The sequence below is a fragment of the Thermobia domestica genome, chromosome 3 (genome assembly GCF_964235325.1).
Source record: "Thermobia domestica chromosome 3, izTheDome1.hap1.1, whole genome shotgun sequence".
Classification (NCBI taxonomy): domain Eukaryota; kingdom Metazoa; phylum Arthropoda; class Insecta; order Zygentoma; family Lepismatidae; genus Thermobia; species Thermobia domestica.
This window is the reverse complement of record NC_137456.1, coordinates 1768147-1789648: the sequence shown is the minus strand read 5'-3', so window position 1 is coordinate 1789648 and position 21502 is coordinate 1768147. Positions and strand designations below refer to the sequence as shown.

Below are 21502 nucleotides of genomic sequence, written 5' to 3'. Positions count from 1 at the left end.
ATGAAAGATGCGTTTTGAACCGCTGGTTTCTAGTTCGACTCTGTGATGAGTGAGTTCATGAACTTCAATGAATTTGTCGAGCTATGAAACAACTTTTTCGAAAAGTTGTGCATTATCCATACTTGGTTTTAACATTACAATGAAGACTCTTCAGGACACCACTTTCATAAATAAGATATATTTTTTCCCAAGCTTTAGCTCAAGTTTTGTGAGACATTATTGTTGATAGGGACTTATCTGTCTTGTGCAATGTTTAATACCTCCCATATTTTTGTTTTGTCTAAAAATATCATAAATAGGACTACGTGTCGTATTAGACTAAAGTAAGCAAGCAAAGCGACAGTGGTGGATTCTGTGTCGAGAAAGCTACTTGTGTGATGTGATTTATGGAGACAAAACCACTAGTCCAACTCCGACGATTTTGTAAAATATGGTAGAGCATCCAAAGACAGGGAAGATGAAAGGATCAAAGCTTGTAGTTGAGTGGATTGTATTATACAATGAACGTTTTACAAGGAATACAGTCCTTAACACAAATAGTGCTTATATCGAGTAAGTTAGAAAGAGTATTTATTACCCTGTATTTGTATGCCCCTCAAATTATTATAATGTCATGGAAGATGTATTAGTAATATGTGAAAGAGGCGGGAAGAGTGAAAGAGATATAAATAAATAAACTCATAATCCAAGTATGTGAGGTTATAACAAAAAGTTTTTCAAGTTTCGTCTCAAAAAATCTTATATTTGAAGTTCAATTCTTCTCGGACGACAACAATACTCTAGTTTTTTTTACACGCCCTTTTATCCAAAATATGTGAGAGTAGGTGGGAGACACCTGACACCCGGTAGCTGAAAAATCGCCTTTTTTTCCATGGTCTCCTGAGAGCAAGGACTCAATTTTCCACTGTCTCACGATACGCTATGACCCACGCCCCGTCAACTCATGGTCTTTTACGACCTCCATGTTAGGGGTGAATTTGTTCCCTTTTATGAGCACTTTTAAGGGGGTGTACTCGTAGAGCACATTTTAGGGGGTGTACTCGTTCCCTTTTATGATCACTTTTCCACCCCCTACGAACACATAGAAGAGCAGAGATAACACATAAGAGTACGTAACACATAACAAAGGTGTACTCGTTCCCTTTTATGAGCATATTTTTCAACCCCTACGAACACATAGAAGAGCACATAAGAGTACGTAACATAGCAGATAATACATAAGACTACATACTTTTTCCACCCCTTATTTTACCATAGCAGAGAATACATGGAGATTACAAACATAGCACAGATTACATAGTAGACAACCGTTCAACCCCTATTTATACATAGCAGAGGTAATAAAAGAGTATGGCATATTTTTCAACCCCTATTTTAACATAGCAGGAGTGTACTCGTTATTTGAACATAGCAGATATTACATCCCTTTTATGAGGGGTGTACCAGTTCAACCCCTAGCAGAGGTAAAAAAAAAGAGTATGGCATATTTTCCTTTAACATAGCAGATAATAAGGGAGCATTCAACACAGTAGGGCTCAGATGTGGTGGACAATCTAACACATTGAAGACTTGTTCTAGCAGAGACAAACATTTTGATTTCGAAAAAGTTGAAAGTTGCACGATGTTTGTCAAACTCGGGTAGATGATACATTTGATGATCCTAAATCGAATGCCGTTAAAATTTTATTTCTATCTCTCACCGTTTTCCAGATATAACGATTCGAATTTTTCAAAATTTCGACCCATCTGGTTTCTGAGTTTTTGAAACTCTGTATATGTGCACTCCACTGGAAAGACCGGTCAAAAATGTGGCTCTATCTCTTACCGCTTTCGAGATATGACGGTCTAGAGGCAAAAAATTTCGATTTTCGAAAAAGTTGAAAGTTGGGCGATGTTTGTTTACCAAACTTGGGTAGATTATACATTTGATGATCCTAAATCGAATGCCGTTAAAATTTTATTTCTATCTCTCACCGTTCTCGAGATATGACGATCCGAAGTTTTTTTTGGCAACTTGGCCCACCCTTGTCGTACAAGTTTGAAACATGGTTCCATGGGTTCTTCATGTGTAAAATCGGCTAAGGGATTTATAAAGGGGAGATTTTTTCGATTATTTTTTTGATATTTTTGACCGTTTTCGAGATATGGGCCATTTTATGATTTTTGGACACCAAGTTTTTTTCGGGGCCACCGTGGCCCCCCACACTTGTCGTACAAGATTGAAACATGGTTCCATGGGTTCCTCATGTCTAAAAACGACAAGGGGTGAGGTACGGGGGGATTTTTTCGATTATTTTTTCGATATTTTTGACCGTTTTCGAGATATGGGCCATTTTATGAATTTTGGCTACCCAAAATGGACTTAGAAAATATTAACCATGAAAGACGAGAAACAGCACTTCAATGTGTTATGGCTGCTCTATCTCTTACAGTTTTCAAGAGAAGTTTTTCTCGGGGCCACCGTGGCCCCCCACACTTGTCGTACAAGATTGAAACATGGTTCCATGGGTTCCTCATGTCTAAAAACGACAAGGGGTGAGGTACGGGGGGATTTTTTCGATTATTTTTTCGATATTTTTGACCGTTTTCGAGATATGGGCCATTTTATGAATTTTGGCTACCCAAAATGGACGTAGAAAATATTTAGCACATATCTTAGTCGTTTTTGTTCGGAGCCAATAGTAAATAGTTTTATTCTAGCCAATGAGATACTTGACTTGTAGATTTTGCTCCAATGAAAAAGAGTTTTATTTTAGCCAATCAGAGGAAAGCAGAACACTATATAAGGGGTGAGGTTCGAAGCAATTCTCAGTCAGTTATTCGTCGGCGTGCAAGAAGATAACATCGTGTGCAGTGTGTGAGAACAGTGAAGTGAATTTTAAGTGTGAATTAAGGGTAAGTATTTTTTGAACTTTGTCAAAATTTTCGGTGCGGATTTTTAAGTGTTCCTCATAACCTCACCCCGGACCGATTATTTTTTGAAATATATGTTGTGTTGAATACGTTCGTGAAAACCCGGTGTCACAGCGGTCAAAAATAAGCCGAATATAGATTTTTTTAAAAAAAATAAGCTAGTTTTGAACTTTGTCAAAATTTTCGGTGCAGATTTTAAGTGTTCCTCATAACCTCACCCCGGACCAATTATTTTTTGAAGAATACGTTGTGTTGAATACGATCGTGAAAACCCGGTGTCACAGCGGCCAAAAATAAGCCGAATATAGATTTTTTTAAAAATAAGCTAGTTTTGAACTTTGTCAAAATTTTCGGTGCAGATTTTAAGTGTTCCTCATAACCTCACCGCGGACCAATTATTTTTTGAAATATACGTTGTGTTGAATACGATCGTGAAAACCCGGTGTCACAGCGGCCAAAAATAAGCCGATTATAGATTTTTTTAAAAATAAGCATTTTTTGAACTTTGTCAAAATTTTCGGTGCAGATTTTAAGTGTTCCTCATAACCTCACCGAGGACCAATTATTTTTTGAAATATACGTTGTGTTGAGTACGTTCGTGAAAACCCGGTGTCACAGCGGTCAAAAATAAGCCGAATATAGATTTTTTTAAAAATAAGCTAGTTTTGAACTTTGTCAAAATTTTCGATGCGGATTTTAAGTGTTCCTCATAACTTGCGCTATAGTTGGTTGGTTGATGAAATATTCGATGTTTTCAATCATGCTAATTATGAATATTATATCTTCTTTTCCATAAATATTAGTTTATGTGGGATACGCCTAATAAGCGATTTTTTTGGATGATTTTGCAATGTAAGAAATGTAATAATTTGCTTTTCTCTATTTTCAGGTTTAGAAAACATCACTAAACCGTTAGGAAGAATACGTTATTGGAAAAAACACTTCTTGGTGTACTATAGTGGGAACAGCCCAAATTACAGTAAAAGCATCAAACAGCGGAAATACGTGAGATATAGGTTTTCGTAAATAATTGCTAGTTGGTAGAATACTATTTTCAGTTTTAGAAAATATCACTAAAACGTTATTGGAAAAAACACTTCTTGGTGTTCTATAGTGGGAACAGCCCCAATTACAGTAAAAGCATCAAACAGCGGAAATAATTGTTAGTTGATAGAATAAAGCAATAAAAAATGGAAAGTTCTAGTAATATTACAATCATTAACAAAATAACTAGAAAGTACAAAAAATTCCGAATGAATGGTACAATGATAACTGCACAACTTGCGAGAACCCCTGAAGGGGAAAACCCAATTACCTGGTTGCGAAGTGGAATTGCTCAACTATTGAATATGTTGATGGAGGATGTAGATTCCCACCATCAGGTAGGGCTGACATTATGGAATCAGAATAATCCAGATAGATCGTTTTGGTTTTCATTTCGAGAAGCAGCGAATGTCGGTGAAGACTTCGTCTGGGAGGCTCTGAATCGAGTCATTCAGTCAAATGCAAAATTTATGGAACAAGATCGTTTTGTTATTGATTTTCATCATGTGGCTTTACCTATAGGCGAAGGGAGGAAAAGTCAAAATTTTTCCTCTGATGAAGAATATATGAAAAAATGCAATGGTATAGTCGTTATTAAAAATAAAGATAGTAGTTGCCTTGCTCACGCCCTTGTAGTTGCTAAAGGGCTCATTGATAACAAAGGGAATAAAAATGCGTCTCAACCCTATTATAATCAAAAAAAGAACTTTATGACTTTAGAAGCTAAATTATTGTGTAAGAGTTCTGGCGTTAATTTGATGCATGGTGGTGGCATACCTGAATTAAAACTAATTCAATCATATTTAACTGATTATACGATTACAGTGTACGACGATTTGACGGGGGAGAAAACATTTTTCGAGGGCATCGGTGGTGAGAAGAAAATTAATTTACTCCTGATAAATAATCATTACAATGTTATTACCAATTTATGTGCTGCATTTAGCTGTGGGTACTTTTGCGAAACATGCCATAAGAGATATAATGTGAAAGAAAAGCATATAGGGCACTGTAAGGCATTATGCAATAAATGTAGAAAAAATCCTCCGTGTAAGAAGACAGATGAAGTATTAAATTGTAATAATTGTAACAGATGTTTTTACGGTAACGAATGTATGGCGTATCATATAAAATCAGGTTTGTGCTCACAGTTAAAAGTATGTAAAATATGTCTTAAAGCGTATGTTATCAAGAAAAATAGAAATCCTCACCAGTGTGGGGAAACATTCTGTATAAACTGTGATAATATGATGCCCCACCGTCATTTATGTTACATGCAATCACGAAAATATTCAAACGTAGGAAAATGGATGATGATATTATATGACATTGAGTGTAGGCAAGATGAAATATTCCGTGAACATGTGCCTAATTTGGTAATCACTCAGCAAGTATGTTATCATTGTCTTGAGAATAGCGAGGGTAATTCATGTACTATTTGCAACAGAAAGGAAAACATTTTTTATGGTGAAGAGTGTGTTACTGATTTTCTGGAGTATTTATGCAGTAAACCATCCAATATTAATAAAGTTATATGCATTGCACATAATGCAAAAGGATATGATGCACATTTTATCCTGCGTGCAATGATATCAGCGAAACGATGGACTCCAAGCGTCATAATGAAGGGGTGTAAAATAATGAGTATTGATTGTAAATATTTAAAATTTATTGATAGTATTAATTTCTTTCCGATGGCTCTATCAAAATTATCTGATGCATTTGACATAGAAGAAACAAAAGGTTATTTCCCACACTATTTTAATACGAAAGATAATCAAAGTTATGAAGGGCCTATGCCCGACCCTAAATTCTATGGTTTTCAGTATATGAAGGAAAAAGAACAAAAACAGTTTATGGAATGGTATGAAAAATCCTCAAATCAGACATTTAATTTTAAAGAAGAATTAATTCGTTATTGTCGCATGGATGTTAACCTTCTACGGAAGGCATGTGTTAAATTCGTAGTAGAATTCCAGCAAATAACTGATGTTAATCCACTAGTCGAAGCAATTAGTATAGCCTCGGCTTGTAATCTGGTATTTCGACGCAAGTTTCTCAAAGAACAGACTATAGGTATTATTCCTCATAATGGTTATCGTTGGTCAGATCAACAGTCCATCGAAGCGATTCAATGGTTGGTTTACGAACAAGAAAGACTAGGTATTACAATCAAGCACGCAGCAAATGGAAAGGAAATGGTTCTAAATGGTGTTTTAAAAGTAGATGGTTATGCACGTATAGATGAACAGATCCATGTATGGGAATATGAAGGTTGTTTCTATCACGGATGTGTTAAATGTTTTAAAGTAGGGCGTGATAAACCTATATATAATGATCCGCATACCACTCTTGAAATACGCTATGAAAACACCATTAGAAAAATTAATCATTTAAAAAACTTGGGCTACGTAGTTCATGAAATGTGGGGGTGTGAATGGAAGAATGAACTACGTAAAAATCCGCAAATTGCAGAATTGGTGGCACATCACCCCCTATGTAGAAAAGATCCTATCAAACCTAGAGATGCTCTATATGGGGGGCGATGTTCCGCTGTTAAATATTACTATAAGACTGCCCCCGGGGAGGAGGTGCACTACGTGGACGTCATTTCGTTATACCCCTACTGTTGCAAAGTGAAAAAATATCCCATAGGGCACCCAAAAATCTATGTGGGTGCCGATTGTCCTGCAATAGATAAATTTGAGGGTATCGTAAAATGTACAGTACTTCCTCCCCGGGATTTGTATCATCCCGTCCTACCGTATCGCAGCAATCATAAACTTCTGTTCCCTCTGTGTCGCAGATGCGCGGACACTCTAAATACAGAGGACTGTGAGCATAGTGATGCGGAGAGGGCCCTCACTGGGACGTGGGTGGTGGACGAAGTACGTAAAGCCCAAGAGAAAGGTTATAAAATATTAGAAATGCATGAGGTATGGGAATATAAAGTAGTGCAATATGATCCTGTTAAAAAAGAAGGTGGCTTATTTACAAATTATATAAATTTGTTCATGAAGATGAAAACAGAAGCTCATGGTTGGCCTAAATGGTGTAAAAGTGAAGAACAGAAAAGTAAATATATTGAGGAATATTATGAAAGAGAAGGAGTACAACTAGACAAAGGGAAAATTGGTAATAAAAACAAAGCACGAAAAAGTATTTGCAAATTAGCACTGAATTGTTTATGGGGCAAATTTGCTCAGAATGATAATATGACGCACACACAAATTATTCGAGAACCTGCCATATTTTATGATAAATTAACCGACAGTAATGCTGAGATAACACAGGTAATTCCAATTGATGAAGAAGCAATATTATTAAATTACAAGATTTTGGATGATGCAATTATTCCGTTAAAAAATACTAATGTAATATTGGCTGCGTATACTACTATGCATGGTCGCTTAGAATTATACAGTTATTTAGAGAAGGTAAATAAAGATGTGTTATATATGGATACGGATAGTCTCATTTATATAGTAAGAGCTGGAGGCATAAAATTACCTCTTGGGGATTATTTCGGCGAGTTAAAAAATGAAATAGATAATGTAGGTCCCAATGCATATATTAATGAATTTTGTAGCGGCGGGACCAAAAATTATGCGTATGAGGTATTCAGCGGAGGTACAACAAAGACCTGTTGTAAGGTGAGGGGAATTACTCTAAATAGTGAAACAATGAAAATTGTGAATTTCGAACAAATTAGAAATATGGTTCTGAAGGATGCCCCTCCTGTAAGTGTGTCAAACCCTTGCAAAATTGCTCGCACAAAAGACATCAAAATTATCAGCAAAGAGGAAACGAAAACCTATCAATTGGTACACACAAAACGCAAAAGAGTTGAAGGAAGTTATGATACAGTGCCTTATGGCTTTAAGAGAAATAGACTATTGTAAAAAAGAATAAGTTGTGTAAATAGATAATTATGGATAAAAAACAACTTTTAAGTTCTTTTTACTTCATTGATAATTCCACTGATCTTTGTGTATATTTGAAATATAGTAGTGATTATAAATTTTATGTGTTTGTAAAATTACGCATTGTTAATGAATGTATTGTGTTATCAATTAATGAATGGTCCAGGTTTTTATCATATTCCATGTATATAAATGATTATTTTAGAGAAGGTGAGAATGCAACTGAATAAGCACTAAGTGAGAAAACGAAAGTAATACTTGACGCTAATAATGACGATGATAATTTAATGTATATTTGTGCAAATGATGATAATAGTAGAGTTGAAATAGATTTTTCTACATGGAAAAAAATATGTTACTATTTCCCATGTATTGATGAAGCAATTTCTTCATGTTCTACACTTGCTCCTCTAATAAGTAAATATCTATATGAATGTGTTGTGAAGGGTAAATTTTCTAAAGTTACTTTTGTTGAAGATACTGTCACAGCAAATCGTATTCAACTAGAATTAGTTTCTGTTATTGGGTGATTGATAAATATTTTATTTTTTTGAAGAAATATAGAAGAGAGAGAAAATGGAGTTTCGACATCCTTTCACTTGCATTATTGCAGGCCCCACTGGGTGTGGTAAATCATATTTTGTAAAAGAGTTTTTAAAACATTATGCCGAAAAATGGAAAAATATAGTATGGTGTTATACGAATAGGGTAAATACAGTATTAGTAGAAACGATAGTTTTTAATTAAGTAGAGAGTAAAAAAAAATGGATAATCAAATTTTAAATCAATATTATTATTATTTCAATGAACTCGAGGTATGTGTTGGTCTAGCATACGATGATGAGGGAGAATTTTCTGTTATTATCACTTTATATAAGTACTCTGATCGTATTCGTCTTTCACCTGATGAGTGGTATACTTTTCTATCATATTATTCATATATTGAAAACTACTTTAATGCTGTTACAAATTCTTCATTGCCTACACAATTTTTCATTAGTGAAAATTATAAAATATCATTGTCAGATACTCTTAAAGGTACTCGTCAGTGTTTTATTCGCTCGTCAGATGACGATAGTAATGGTCAGGTAAATTTCTGTGTTTGTACATGGCGAAAACTCCAGCTTCATTTGCCGTGCATTCAGCGGACCATAATTACTTGTTCTCAATTATGTAAAGTTGTAAACATGCCTGAAAAGTAATAATAATAATATGTTATTATATTCATAATTATTTTGTGGTGTAACAGAATATGGAGTTTCAACATCCATTTACTTGTATTATAGCTGGCCCCACTGGGTGTGGTAAATCATATTTTGTAAAAGAGTTTTTAAAACATTATGCCGAAAAATGGAAAAATATAGTATGGTGTTATGGTGAGTGGCAACCTCTGTATGAAACTCTATCCTCAGGTTGTACATTTAAAGAAGGGCTCCCCAAAATAGATGATTTTCCAGCACAAGCTGGCCCCCATCTGGTAATTATTGACGATTTAATGCGAGAATGTGATACACGAATTGTTGACTTTTTTACTAAAGGTAGCCACCACCGAGATTTAAGTGTTATTTTTATAACAAAATATGTTTCATCAAGCTAAAGGTATGCGAGACATATCATTAAATTGCCATTATATAATATGTTTTAAAAACCCCAGAGACCAGGCTCAAATTAACTATCTAGCACGCCAATTATATCCTGGTAACACAAAATTTGTACAGGAGGCCTATCAGGACGCAACGCGAGATCCTCATAGTTATTTGGTTTTTGATTTAAAACAGAGCACTCCCGACGAACATCGGGTTCGAACAAAAATTTTCCCCTCAGATTCTTACAATTATGTTTATGTACCGGTAAAAAAATAATCTCAATACCTGATATATTTTAATACTCAATTTTAGTATAATAGCTACAAAAAGAAAAAAAATGATTAGCAAAGAGAGTGCACATTTACTAAAACTTTTAGCAAAGGCGAAACCCAAAGTACGCCAAGCAATTTTACAAAATGCTGATCCCGAATTAATTCGTTCTATTTGTGAATGTTCCTATAACGTATTACAGGGAAATGTTCCGTTAAATAAAAAAGAGAAAAATAGATTAAAAAGGTATAGAAAGGAATTGAGGTATTTAGCGAAAAAAGGTCCATCATTAAAACAAAAGAAAAAACGAATAATTGTACAAAAAGGTGGGTTTCTTACTGCTTTGCTTGCACCTATTATTGGAGGTATACTATCTACTTTAATTAAATAATTATGCAGCATGCACAAAAGCTTGTTTTAATTGCACCAGAAAAATTTCACCAATATCAAACTATATCTAATTTAGATGATGAGATGAAAAATATTTTAAATAATAAAAATATGAGTGTTGAAGAAAAATGGATACGCTATAAAGACGTGTTACAAAAATATTTACACATTGTGCAAAAACCTACTGCAACAACATCAACTAGTGTTGGTACTAAGAAGAAGAAGGAGGAGGAGGAGGAGGAGGAGGAGGACGATGAAATACTATCTACTCTCCCCGAAAATTGTCTGCGTAAAGCAAGACCTTTATTACGTAGATTAAAACAAAATTCCAACATTCATTGGGATGACAATGGTAATGTTAATATTTATAATAAATTAATTCCTGGAGCTAATATAGTAGATCTAATAGCAGATTTTGTCAGGTATCGCAAGAAAAATATTCCCCCTACAGGTTGGGAACCCTTCGCTGAACTGTTAGCAAAATCCAATATACCTTTAGAGTATATAGGCAACCCACAACGTATAGAATATATTCGTAAGCTGACATCATCTGCCGCTGCCGCTGATCCAAAACAGGAAGAAGAAGAGGAGGAGGAGGAGCCACCACGTAAACGTAAAGCTGTCAACAGATGGTGTGATTATAAAATATGAAGAAGCTGGCCGCTATTTATTATAACCCTTCACACCCTGCCTCGTTTTCAACCGCAACGTCATTATGGAGAGCTGTGAAGAAATCTATTCCTTTACACAAAGTGCAACAGTGGGTAAAAGAACAGTCGACTTATACTCTGCATAAGCCAGTACGTAAAAAGTTTCCACGTAATCCCTATTTAGTGTTCAATATCGACGATCAGTGGCAAGCTGATTTAAACGATATGCAAAGTCTGCAAAAGTATAATGATGGTAATAGGTATATTTTAACAGTGATTGATTTGTTTAGTCGTTACGCCTGGGCTGTGCCTGTACGTACAAAAACTGGTGAAAACATTATAAAAGCATTTAAGCAAATATTTGCATCTACCCGGCGTAGACCCTTACGTCTACAAACAGATAAAGGTACAGAGTTTGTTAATAAACCGTTTCAGTTATACTTAAAAAAGCAAAATATTAAATTCTTCACAACACAAAATCCCGATATTAAGGCAAGTGTAGTGGAACGTTTTAATCGAACTCTTAAAGAACGAATGTGGAAATATTTTACAGCCAAGAAGACTTACCGATACATAGATGTGCTATCGAAACTTGTTCAGGCATATAATTCTAGACCGCATAGAGCTCATCAATTACCACCCGCCAGTGTGAACCAGGACACTTTTCAACAAGTTTGGAATAAATTAATAAAACCAATGCCTCATACTAACACTGCAAAATATAAAAAAGGTGATACTGTGCGCATTACTAAAGCAAAACGACATTTTGAAAAAGGGTACAAGGAAAAGTGGACTGTAGAAATATTTAAAATAAAACAGCTGATACATAAGGAAAAGAAAGTGGTTTATGTGCTGGAGGACTTAAATGGTGAAGTAATTGATGGTACATTTTACGAAGAGGAATTACAAGGAGTGCCTCTGCCGAAACTTTATGAAATAGACGAAATTTTAGAAGCTAAAGGTAAACGTGTACTTGTTCGTTGGCGGGGGTACCCCCCTTCCTTTAATTCATGGATTCCTGTGTCGCATTTGAAAAACATTTAGCCACAATACAATATTATAAACGACTGTTATATTTGTGTATATAGGAAAATGAATGATCCATACTTTAAATACTATACGCATCAAGCAGGAAGTGGTTATAGCGTGTATAGGGGTGCACCATATCAAGAAGGTTATGGTATTGGAAGTTTTTTAGGTGGTTTATTTCGAAGTGTATTTCCGTTAATTAAACAAGGAGCAAAAACTGTTGGTAAAGAATTGTTACGTACAAGAATTAATGTAGCTGGAGATGTATTAAGTGATAATAGACCTATTGACGAAGCATTAACATCACGTTGGCAAGAAGCTAAAAATAATTTAAAAACTAAAGCTCAAAATAAAATAAATCAAGTGTTGGAAGGATCTGGAAGAAGAAAACGAAGAAAAGTTCATTTTGCAAAGACGACTGGTGGTAAAAAGAAAAGGAAGGGTGATATTTTTGATTAATATGGAACAGACTAGCTTTTATCTTACATTACCGAGTAACAGTTCTATGGAGTATTTTCCACAAAATACTTTGTCATGTTATACTACCAAATTATATCATCCATTGGTGTTAGAGAAAGGTGAGTGGGAGACGGCAGTTGTTGAAGTACATTATACAAATTCATTTCAGAATGTTTCCAAATATACTAATAATATTTATTACCGTCTCATGAATACAAAGAGCTGGAACATAACTAAAATCTTACCAGGACACTATTATAATGTTGATGATATTCTATCTCAAATTAATCATAAAAGTGATATATTAAATTTACAATTAAAAGTTAAAGCATCAGTAAAACGAATCGAAGTCAGTAGAGTAATAAAAGATCAAGAGAGGCGTATAGAAGTACGTCTATCTCCTGAACTAGCCAGAATACTAGGCTTTGATCACATACAACAAGAAGATATTGCAGTTGTGCATCATGCTCGTTATCCACCTGATTTACAAAAATCGCTACCTACACTTATGTATATTTACAGCGACATTGTAGAGCCACAAATGGTGGGTGACACCATAGCTCCATTGTTACGAATTATAAATACAAATATTACAGAGTATGGTATTAATAATGTACATATTTTTGACAATCCTCACTATGTCCCTGTGCAACGTAAACAATTTGATCAAATTATTATTGATTTAAGAGATAGTACAGGTAATCCACTTCCTTTCCAACATGGCAGTGTATGTGTAAAATTACATTTTCGCAAACGTAATACGGTATTATAAATTTTACCATGTGTGAATATTAATAGAGAGAAAAATGCAGTGTGAGTGTATGAAATCAGAATTAGATTTATTTGCTGGTTTACCCACTCAAACCAGTATTATAGGTAATAAAATAGTTCCATATAAGCCTGTGGCTTCGATAGCTGATAATGCACCAATAGAATTTGTTGTCCCCGGTCATGGGGATGACTATATTGACTTATCGCACACAATGTTTTATATTAAAGGTAAAATTACTAAATCAGATGGTTCTAATTTAACTTCTGCCGATAAGAAAATCGGCCCTGTAAATGATTTTCTCAATGCAATGTTCAGTGAATTGCAATTATATTTAAATAATCAACTTATTTCCTACTCTTCACACACATATCCATATCGATCGTATATTGAAAAACTACTAAATTATAATGCTGAAGCTAAATCAACGCATCTTCAAACATCAATGTGGTTTAAAGATACTGCAGGACATATGGACAGTGTGGCCGATAGTAATGTAGGATTTAAACAACGTTTTCTTCTCACTACTTTAAGTCAGTCATTTGAACTATTGGGTTATATTCATGCTGATATATTTAATCAGGAGAAATTTTTACTGAATGGTGTACAACTGCGTATTAAACTAATTCCAGCTAAACCTACATTTTGTCTAATGGGTGACGCAGATGCTGATGGAAAAGTTGTAATTACAGATGCAACATTGCTTGTGAAAAAGGTTGATGTGTCACCGGCCGTTAAAATAGCACAAAATAAAGTATTACAAAATCCTAAATTTAGAGTAAAATATCATATAACAAAAGTGCAGGTGAAGACTGAAACGCTGCCACAAGGAATTATGGATAGTACACTTCCAGATCTGTTTTCAGGCATAGTGCCTAAACGTATTATTATTGGTTTTGTTAGTAATACTGCTTTTAATGGTACTTATCAGACAAATCCGTTCAATTTTCAACATTTTAATATGTCATTTTTTACATTGTATGTTGATGGAACGCCTGTGCCTTCCAAACCACTACAACCTGATTTTGATAATAAGCTATATATACAAGCATATTCCACGTTATTTACAGGTTCAGGTATTTATTATTCTAATCAAGGTAATAATATTTCACTCGCCGAATATCCTAATGGTTATACTCTACTGGTGTTTGATTTAACTCCTGATTCAAGCGCAAGTGCTGCATTTCATACTAGTCCGCAACGGCAAGGAAGTGTACGCCTAGAGGTACATTTTAAAGAAGCACTGCCATCTCCTGTAACAGCGATTATTTACGGTGAATTCTCCTCAGAATTAGAAATTGATTTCCAGAGAAAAATATATATTAATTAAAGGGAAAAAATGTTAAATACAATTGAACTTTATGAGGCGCTACAACAAAATCTGCCTAAAGATCATTTTATTGGAGTATATGCTGCAGATGAGCTACCACTGTTTATTCATACATTTCCAGCAGCCATAATTATAAATACACATTCTAGTGATAAGCCTGGTGAACATTGGGTTGCTGTTTATATAACTAATATGTGTGTGGGAGAGTATTTCGATAGCTATGGTATACCTCCCTATATACAACATCATATAAGGTTTTTAAAACGAAACTGTCTGTATTATACTTGGAATAATAGACGAATTCAAGGTGATTTATCTCAATTTTGTGGACATTATTGTTTTTTATATCTAACATGCCGTGCGTCTGGTTATTCACTACGCAATTTCTTAAACAAATTCTCATTTACCACTATTGATGCTAATGATATTATGCTCTATTCATTTCTGAGATGGTCACTGGCGCGAGATTAAGTTCTCCGTAAACCGTGTGTGTGATGGTCCCTGGCGCGAGATTAAGTTCTCCGTAAACCATGGTCACTGGCGCGAGATTAAGTTCTCCGTAAACCATGTATGTGTGATGGTCACTGGCGCGAGATTAAGTTCTCCGTAAACCATGTATGCGTGATGGTGGTTGACATGAGATTATATGTGTGTGAATAACCAGACGTCGTTATTTTTTTTAAACTCTGCTAAAATGTCTACAAAATGAATAACCTAACCTTTTAACTCCGCCATTGCCAGTCCCAAGCCCTGGATGAGAAAGGAGGAGGGAAGGTTCTAACAGAACGAGTACTTATGTATTATATGCTATGTTCAAATAGGGGTGGAAAAAGAGAACAAATCTGCTATGTTAAAATAAAGGGGTGGAAAATATGCTCATAAAAGAGAATGAATACACCCTTATTATGTTACGTATTCTTATCTGTTATCTGCTCTGCTGTGTGTTACGTAGTCTGATGTTCGTAGGGGTTGAAAAAGGGAATGAATCTTATGTAATTTCTGCTATGTTCAATTAGGGGTGGAGAAAATGAATACACCCCCCTGTGCTATGTCCGTCTCTGTTATAGTAAAATAAAGGTTGGAAAATAAGCCGTATTAGATCTGCTATGTAATCTGTGTTGTGTTTTAATAGGGGTTGGAAAATATGCTCATAAAAGGGAATGAATACACCCCTAAACTGGAGGTGGTTGTGTTTATTATCTGCTCTGCTATGTGTTCGTACCTTGCTATGTGTTCGTAGGGGTTGAAACGAGTACACCCCTGTGTTCATAGTCTCTGCTGGGGTTGGAAAATATGCTCATAAAAGGGAACGAGTACACCTTTGTTATGTGTTACGTACTCTTATGTGTTATCTCTGCTCTTCTATGTGTTCGTAGGGGGTGGAAAAGTGATCATAAAAGGGAACTAGTACACCCCCTAAAATGTGCTCTACGAGTACACCCCCTTAAAAGTGCTCATAAAAGGGAACAAATTCACCCCTAACATGGAGGTCGTAAAAGACCATGAGTTGACGGGGCGTGGGTCATAGCGTATCGTGAGACAGTGGAAAATTGAGTCCTTGCTCTCAGGAGACCATGGAAAAAAAGGCGATTTTTCAGCTACCGGGTGTCAGGTGTCTCCCACCTACTGTGAGGCTTTAACCTCACCAACATTTTTTGAGGTTTATATTTTAGGTCCCGGTGTTTTTACATTTTAAGCTCAAAAATGTCTAACCTGAGCACAGAGAAAATCACTGTAGATCTCCATTACAAAAAAGAAAGAATTGAAAATTCGCTTTCATTCTACAGTTATCATATGGAGTAAGAGATGGACGAACGGGCAAGCGGATGCAATAAAATTACACTGTTATAAGGTCCAGTAGTGTGAAACTAACAGAATCTTGGTTGTAGTCTTTATGAGTCTCAAACACTAGAATGTTATGCAACCCACACAACAGGATTGTGTGATGGGTTGCATAAGGCTGTTTTTCTTTACACTTTTAAGTGGTTCTAGCAGACGTAACTTTCGTTTATTCCATGTCACAAGGGTCCGCATCCGCACGAAAGAACGAAGCCAGAAAGTCGCAAGCTAAAACGACCCCGCGTCAAAAGAGCCAAAGGTCAAAAGGAACCTGGTCAAGAGGGCCCCGCGAAAAGATGAAAAGATGACCCGATTCAAAAAAACTCTTGCTTCAAATAGAGCCACGTAAGAAGGACTCAGGTCTAAAGGGCCCCGGTAAAACTGCCCCTACGCCAAACGAGCTTCAGATCAAAATCTAAAAATGCTAAATGCTAATGCGTAAAAATACACTCCGCAGTGTGATGCAGGTTGATTCAATTAACAAATAATAGTAACAGGAGTATTTTCATTAGCTCAATACACGCAGTTATGCATGTTGCCGCGACCAGACAATTTGAGACAAGCCTCATTTGGCCACATTATCTTATGAAGTAGTGACTTCAAACCGAATTGACATCAGTTTGCAGAATTGTAATCGACGATTGGCGTTGTTTTCCAAACGACCATGTACCAGTCGTGGAAGGTATGCTTTCAATTTAAATTTTTGCATTAGACCTCGCAAGAACTTTCTTTGTATGGAGTCGATAGTACTACATCCTATACACTTCTGTCGTCCGTTCACAAATCTTAGAGACGCTTTCATCCGATTATCTTATCATAGCCTTAGAACGGCCAGATTTCTGTAGCTTAACTACCGAACTTATTCTTTCATATGAATTGAAGGAGTGGATTCCAAAAGAGCCTAAGTCAATTTTTGTCTATTTTGAAATATTGGTTCTATTAAGTTCTATTTCAGCATCTGCGTATATTGAACAGGGTTTCATGCCAAAACTCCATAAGTCAAATTAATTGTAGCAAAAGAAAACAACGTTGTTTTCCAAAATGTCCGTAGTCAGCGGTATTCTCTGAAGTTATTTTCTGACTCATGCCTAAAAGCACTTATAAAACTTTTGCTATAGATGATTATTTCAGTTATTTTACGAAAAGTTTGTTTCATGTAGATTACTTTTCTTTTACAGAAATAAAATGATGGAAACACACACAAAATATTCGTCTCCTGAAAAACTTACTTTTTTTGACTTAGGCTCTTTTGGAATTGAGTTCTTCAATTCTTAATGTAAAGTATAAACATAACCAAGAAAGTTTTGTCTCTTTTTGTGGAGATGTATGTTCCGTTGCCCCTCACACCGTGAATTGAATTCGAATGGAGATAAGGCGAAGATCAGTTGTTGGTGTGCGTATATCCAACATACTAACTGGTTGTGGCAGTTCAGTTACACCGTGAACTTGCGTAAGAACAGAGTGAACATAGGACATCCACACAGCGTCATAAGGGCGTGTATGCTGTACGAGTTCAAACTGGGGTCAAACGCCGCTGCAGAGCATGAAGCAGTTGTGCACTGGCAGCAGTTGAACAGCAGTGTTAAAGAAAAGATCTAAATCCTGGAGCCAGTATTTCTGAATTGCAAAGGGGTCCTTCTGTTACAGGACAACGCTAAGCCCCACATGGCTAGGATGAACCAGGACACCATTCTACGTCTTGGATAGGAAACACTATTGTAACCGCCATACTTTCTGAACAGTGCACTGTCCGATTATCAAATGCTCCTTTCCTTGGACAATCATTTTACAAGACGCCAGTTCAAATCCCTAGAAGAGGTGCAAAAGCACTTGGTATCTTCTTTGCTTCACGGCCCACCGATTTAATCCATGGCCTTCCAGAACATTGACAGAAGGTGTCGATGCTGATGAGGACTACTTTTCATCTTTCAGGTACGTTTTAGGTGAAATATCGATGTTCGAATGTGGTGGGTGAAAAACCGTCAGAACTTTCTTGGTTACCTTTATAATTGCCTGGAAGCTCTTTGCCATGATATATGTACCTGCTCTACAATTTCACACTTGCATTTGAGCTTTAGCATACACTTTCTTACCACTTGATTTAAATTGTTTGTGGTTGCTGATAGCTATACGACGGCATAACTTAATAACGTTTCAAAACTTAGAAAAAGATTATAGAGGACTGGTTTCGTAATTATTGTTTGAAAAAAAATAGATCTAAAACATGAAACAATGTAATAAGTGGAAGGTTAGTTTTGGCACACTCAGTACATTATAATATGAGTCCGAACGTTAAAGTCGTTATACTTTTTATTTGAATCAGGTGCTACATGTGTTGGAAATAAGATCTTGTGCCAAGCTAGAGTATTAGTTAATCCTAATTAAATCTCAATATTTAATCAAGATTTGAATCTAAACAGAAACGAAATCTTTAAGTTTAATTTTACATTATTATAGCATTCGGGCTGAAGAGGATGGATGATTAATGAAAGCGAATGATCACAAAAGAAGTGACAGAAAATGTCGGAGGCAACGGAAGAATCACGAAAAATTTACTATATTAAGCACCACAAACTCCCATGATCGGAGATCGAACGAGGAATATCTCGCATCAGAGGTGAACTCTTCACTCGTCAGATACTGTATTGGCTTGAGTCGTAACAAAAATCTGAGTTTTACGTTCGACTGTTACACCATGTCGGCTAAAGCAGACGGTGGTGATGAGAAATAAATAAAGAGGTGGAATGAGGAAAGTAGGAGGAAACGACAGAACATCTAAAAACGCGCACGTGTTTGTCCACCACAAAACTCACTTGGCGCGAGCTAGGATCGAATCAGATACCCCTGATTCACTGAACGTGCCTCATTAACTCGCTTAACTACTTATTACTAGGTTTTTACTTATTATACTAGCTTAACTCGTTTTTCTGCTAACCTACTACTACAGAGACACGAACACAGAAACTTCGAAGGCAGTTAAAATTACAAAGTGTCTCCCACCTGGGAATCGAACCCGGGACCCCCTACACCAAAGGTGTACGTGATAGCCACCAGACCAACGGGGAGGGCACCACTGTGTTGAATCGTAACAGTTACATGCAACTTTCGTAACGTCCAGCTTATACATCAACGTTCTACATTATAGCTACGTAAGAAAACTATTAGTGCCTCAGGGGACTTTGTTAATTTTATGGAAATCTGAACGTAATTACGTTATAAAGGTCATTTCTTGTGTATTAAACAATACCAGCACGCTTCACACTTTTCAGTATTCTCTCTTTGGATTATTTTTATTCGATGCAACAAAGCCGCTAACCTCTATTGAGCGTGTCGGATGTTAACTTAAAACAACAACAATCAATCTTAATGATTTCCTGAGGCTTGTTAATACAGTTATCCTGCTGAAAACAATGTTGTAACATTTTAAAGAACCTTCCTACGCATTGTTGTGTGCGTAGGTCTGAAGGTGGAATGAGATCTTTCATGCAAAACTCGCTATGGAGGCGTAACACAAAAGAGATGCGATCTGTTTCAACCTTTGCTTGTATTTCATCTTCCAAGAAAAAGCCATTTCTCTAACTTAATCACTTTTGAAAAATGTCAGCTTGTCTGTTAGAAGAGTTGACATTTAGAGGTAGTTGCTCCCATTCGTCGAGATAGTCTGAAAAGCTTAGCATATTTTAATATTCTTGTTCCATGAGACATATTGAGCGTGCACAAGGTCGAGTGGCTAACTAGTATGCCTTTCGTGCGCGAAGCTTTGGGTTCACTTCCCGATGGGGGTAAGGAATTGCCAGGGCCGGATTTCCCAATAGGCCCGGTAGGCCGGAGCCTATGGGCGCAAGCTCCCAGGGGGCGCACGGCCGAGAGAAAAAATAAAAAATATCTAGAAATAAAAATAAATAGCCATAACTTAACATATTTTTTGAATTGATTAAAAAAAATCAGGCTAATAAAGCATTCTGATTTTGAAGTTCATTGGAGCAAATAATGGTAAAGTTAAACTATTTTTCAACATTATGCATTAACTTCGTTACAACATTGATTTCAAACACTGGAGAACTGGCTGCAGGGATGTCGTTGAGCGGTACGCATGGTATTGGCACTGTGAAGTGATGTTTAAGCAATTAACATATAGGCCTGATATAATTTTTTAAGAAAGGTTTTTAGGAAAGTAACTTTAACCAGACTAGGGGGCGGAAAAAATTATTGGGCCTAGGGGCGCCAAAGTGCTAAATCCGGCCCTGGAAATTGCACTGTTGGTGCACTATGAATCTACATCAATTAGGAGGCAATGAATTCTGGCATAAAAAAGCTAAAAGAAACTATCACTACACATCAGCAAGTTAAAACCGTATAGACGGCAACGGCACTTTCTGAGTCATTGGCAAGTAACATTTCTGTGGCATTAATTGTGCTGAAACTTATGATCAATTCCTTCTGTTGTTCTTTATGGATTAGTATTCCAAACAGTAAACTTATTTCGTAAGTTTGGAAGAAAACACACAAAAAATTTCAACGAAGTTGGATAAGTATGACGAGTGATCGAAAAGTAAGATTACAAAGCCTGCAGAGAAACGTATATAACTTATATTATTTCTATAACTAATACAGAAAACAAATAATAAATACATTAGGTTATTTTTCGACGTATTCCCCATATCGGTAGAAGCACTTATCGCATTGTGGGATGAGTTTAAACATTCTCTCCTGCTAAAAATTATGTCCTATCGTAGTTAGCCACGTTTCCACAAAGTGTTTCATCTCCTCGTCTGAAGAGAAGTGACAGTCTTCTAGGTGCTTCTTCAAGAGAACATTGTTCAAGTGAACAGGTGAAATTCCCTTGGAGCAATCACTTGAACGAAGGTTCGAGATGTAGGGGTGTGATCGATGATGTCCCAGCTGCGTTTAAAATCATTGATGCTGTACTGGTTCGGGCAACTACGCTCCTCGCCACTGACGTTTTCTCTACAAGTCGCAAACTTTCGACACCATTCTGAGACATGCTTACGAGACATTATACTCTTTCCGTAAACCTCTACCAACTGCCGGTGAATTTCAGCCGCGGTTACATGTTTCACCCACAGAAATCGAAAAACTGAGCGGACTTGTTCCTGAGATTAGTTCTCCATACAAGTCAGCATTTTTGTTTATAAACAACTACCGCCGTAAGTGACGGGTGACTGAAACTCTGCACAGTTGCCAACTCCGTGTAGTAAAATTACCACATAGTCCTCATTCCTCTATAACAGACGAAACTACAGAAATATCTGCCTTGCAGTAGCGTATTTAGGAGGGCT

General features: G+C 36.2%; 1 protein-coding gene across 1 annotated transcript in view; it reads left to right on the top strand.

Annotated features, from left to right (window-relative positions):
* Positions 1–430: 430 nt before the first annotated feature.
* The window catches only part of LOC145681343 (uncharacterized), a 30242-nt gene continuing 9170 nt past the window's right edge, over positions 431–21502 (top strand). Inside the window, exons 1-3 of the mRNA XM_081752999.1 lie at positions 431–552; positions 5636–6215; positions 6978–7697. Coding sequence (XP_081609125.1) covers positions 431–552; positions 5636–6215; positions 6978–7697 — 1422 coding nt within the window. The remainder of the gene's footprint in view (positions 553–5635; positions 6216–6977; positions 7698–21502) is intronic.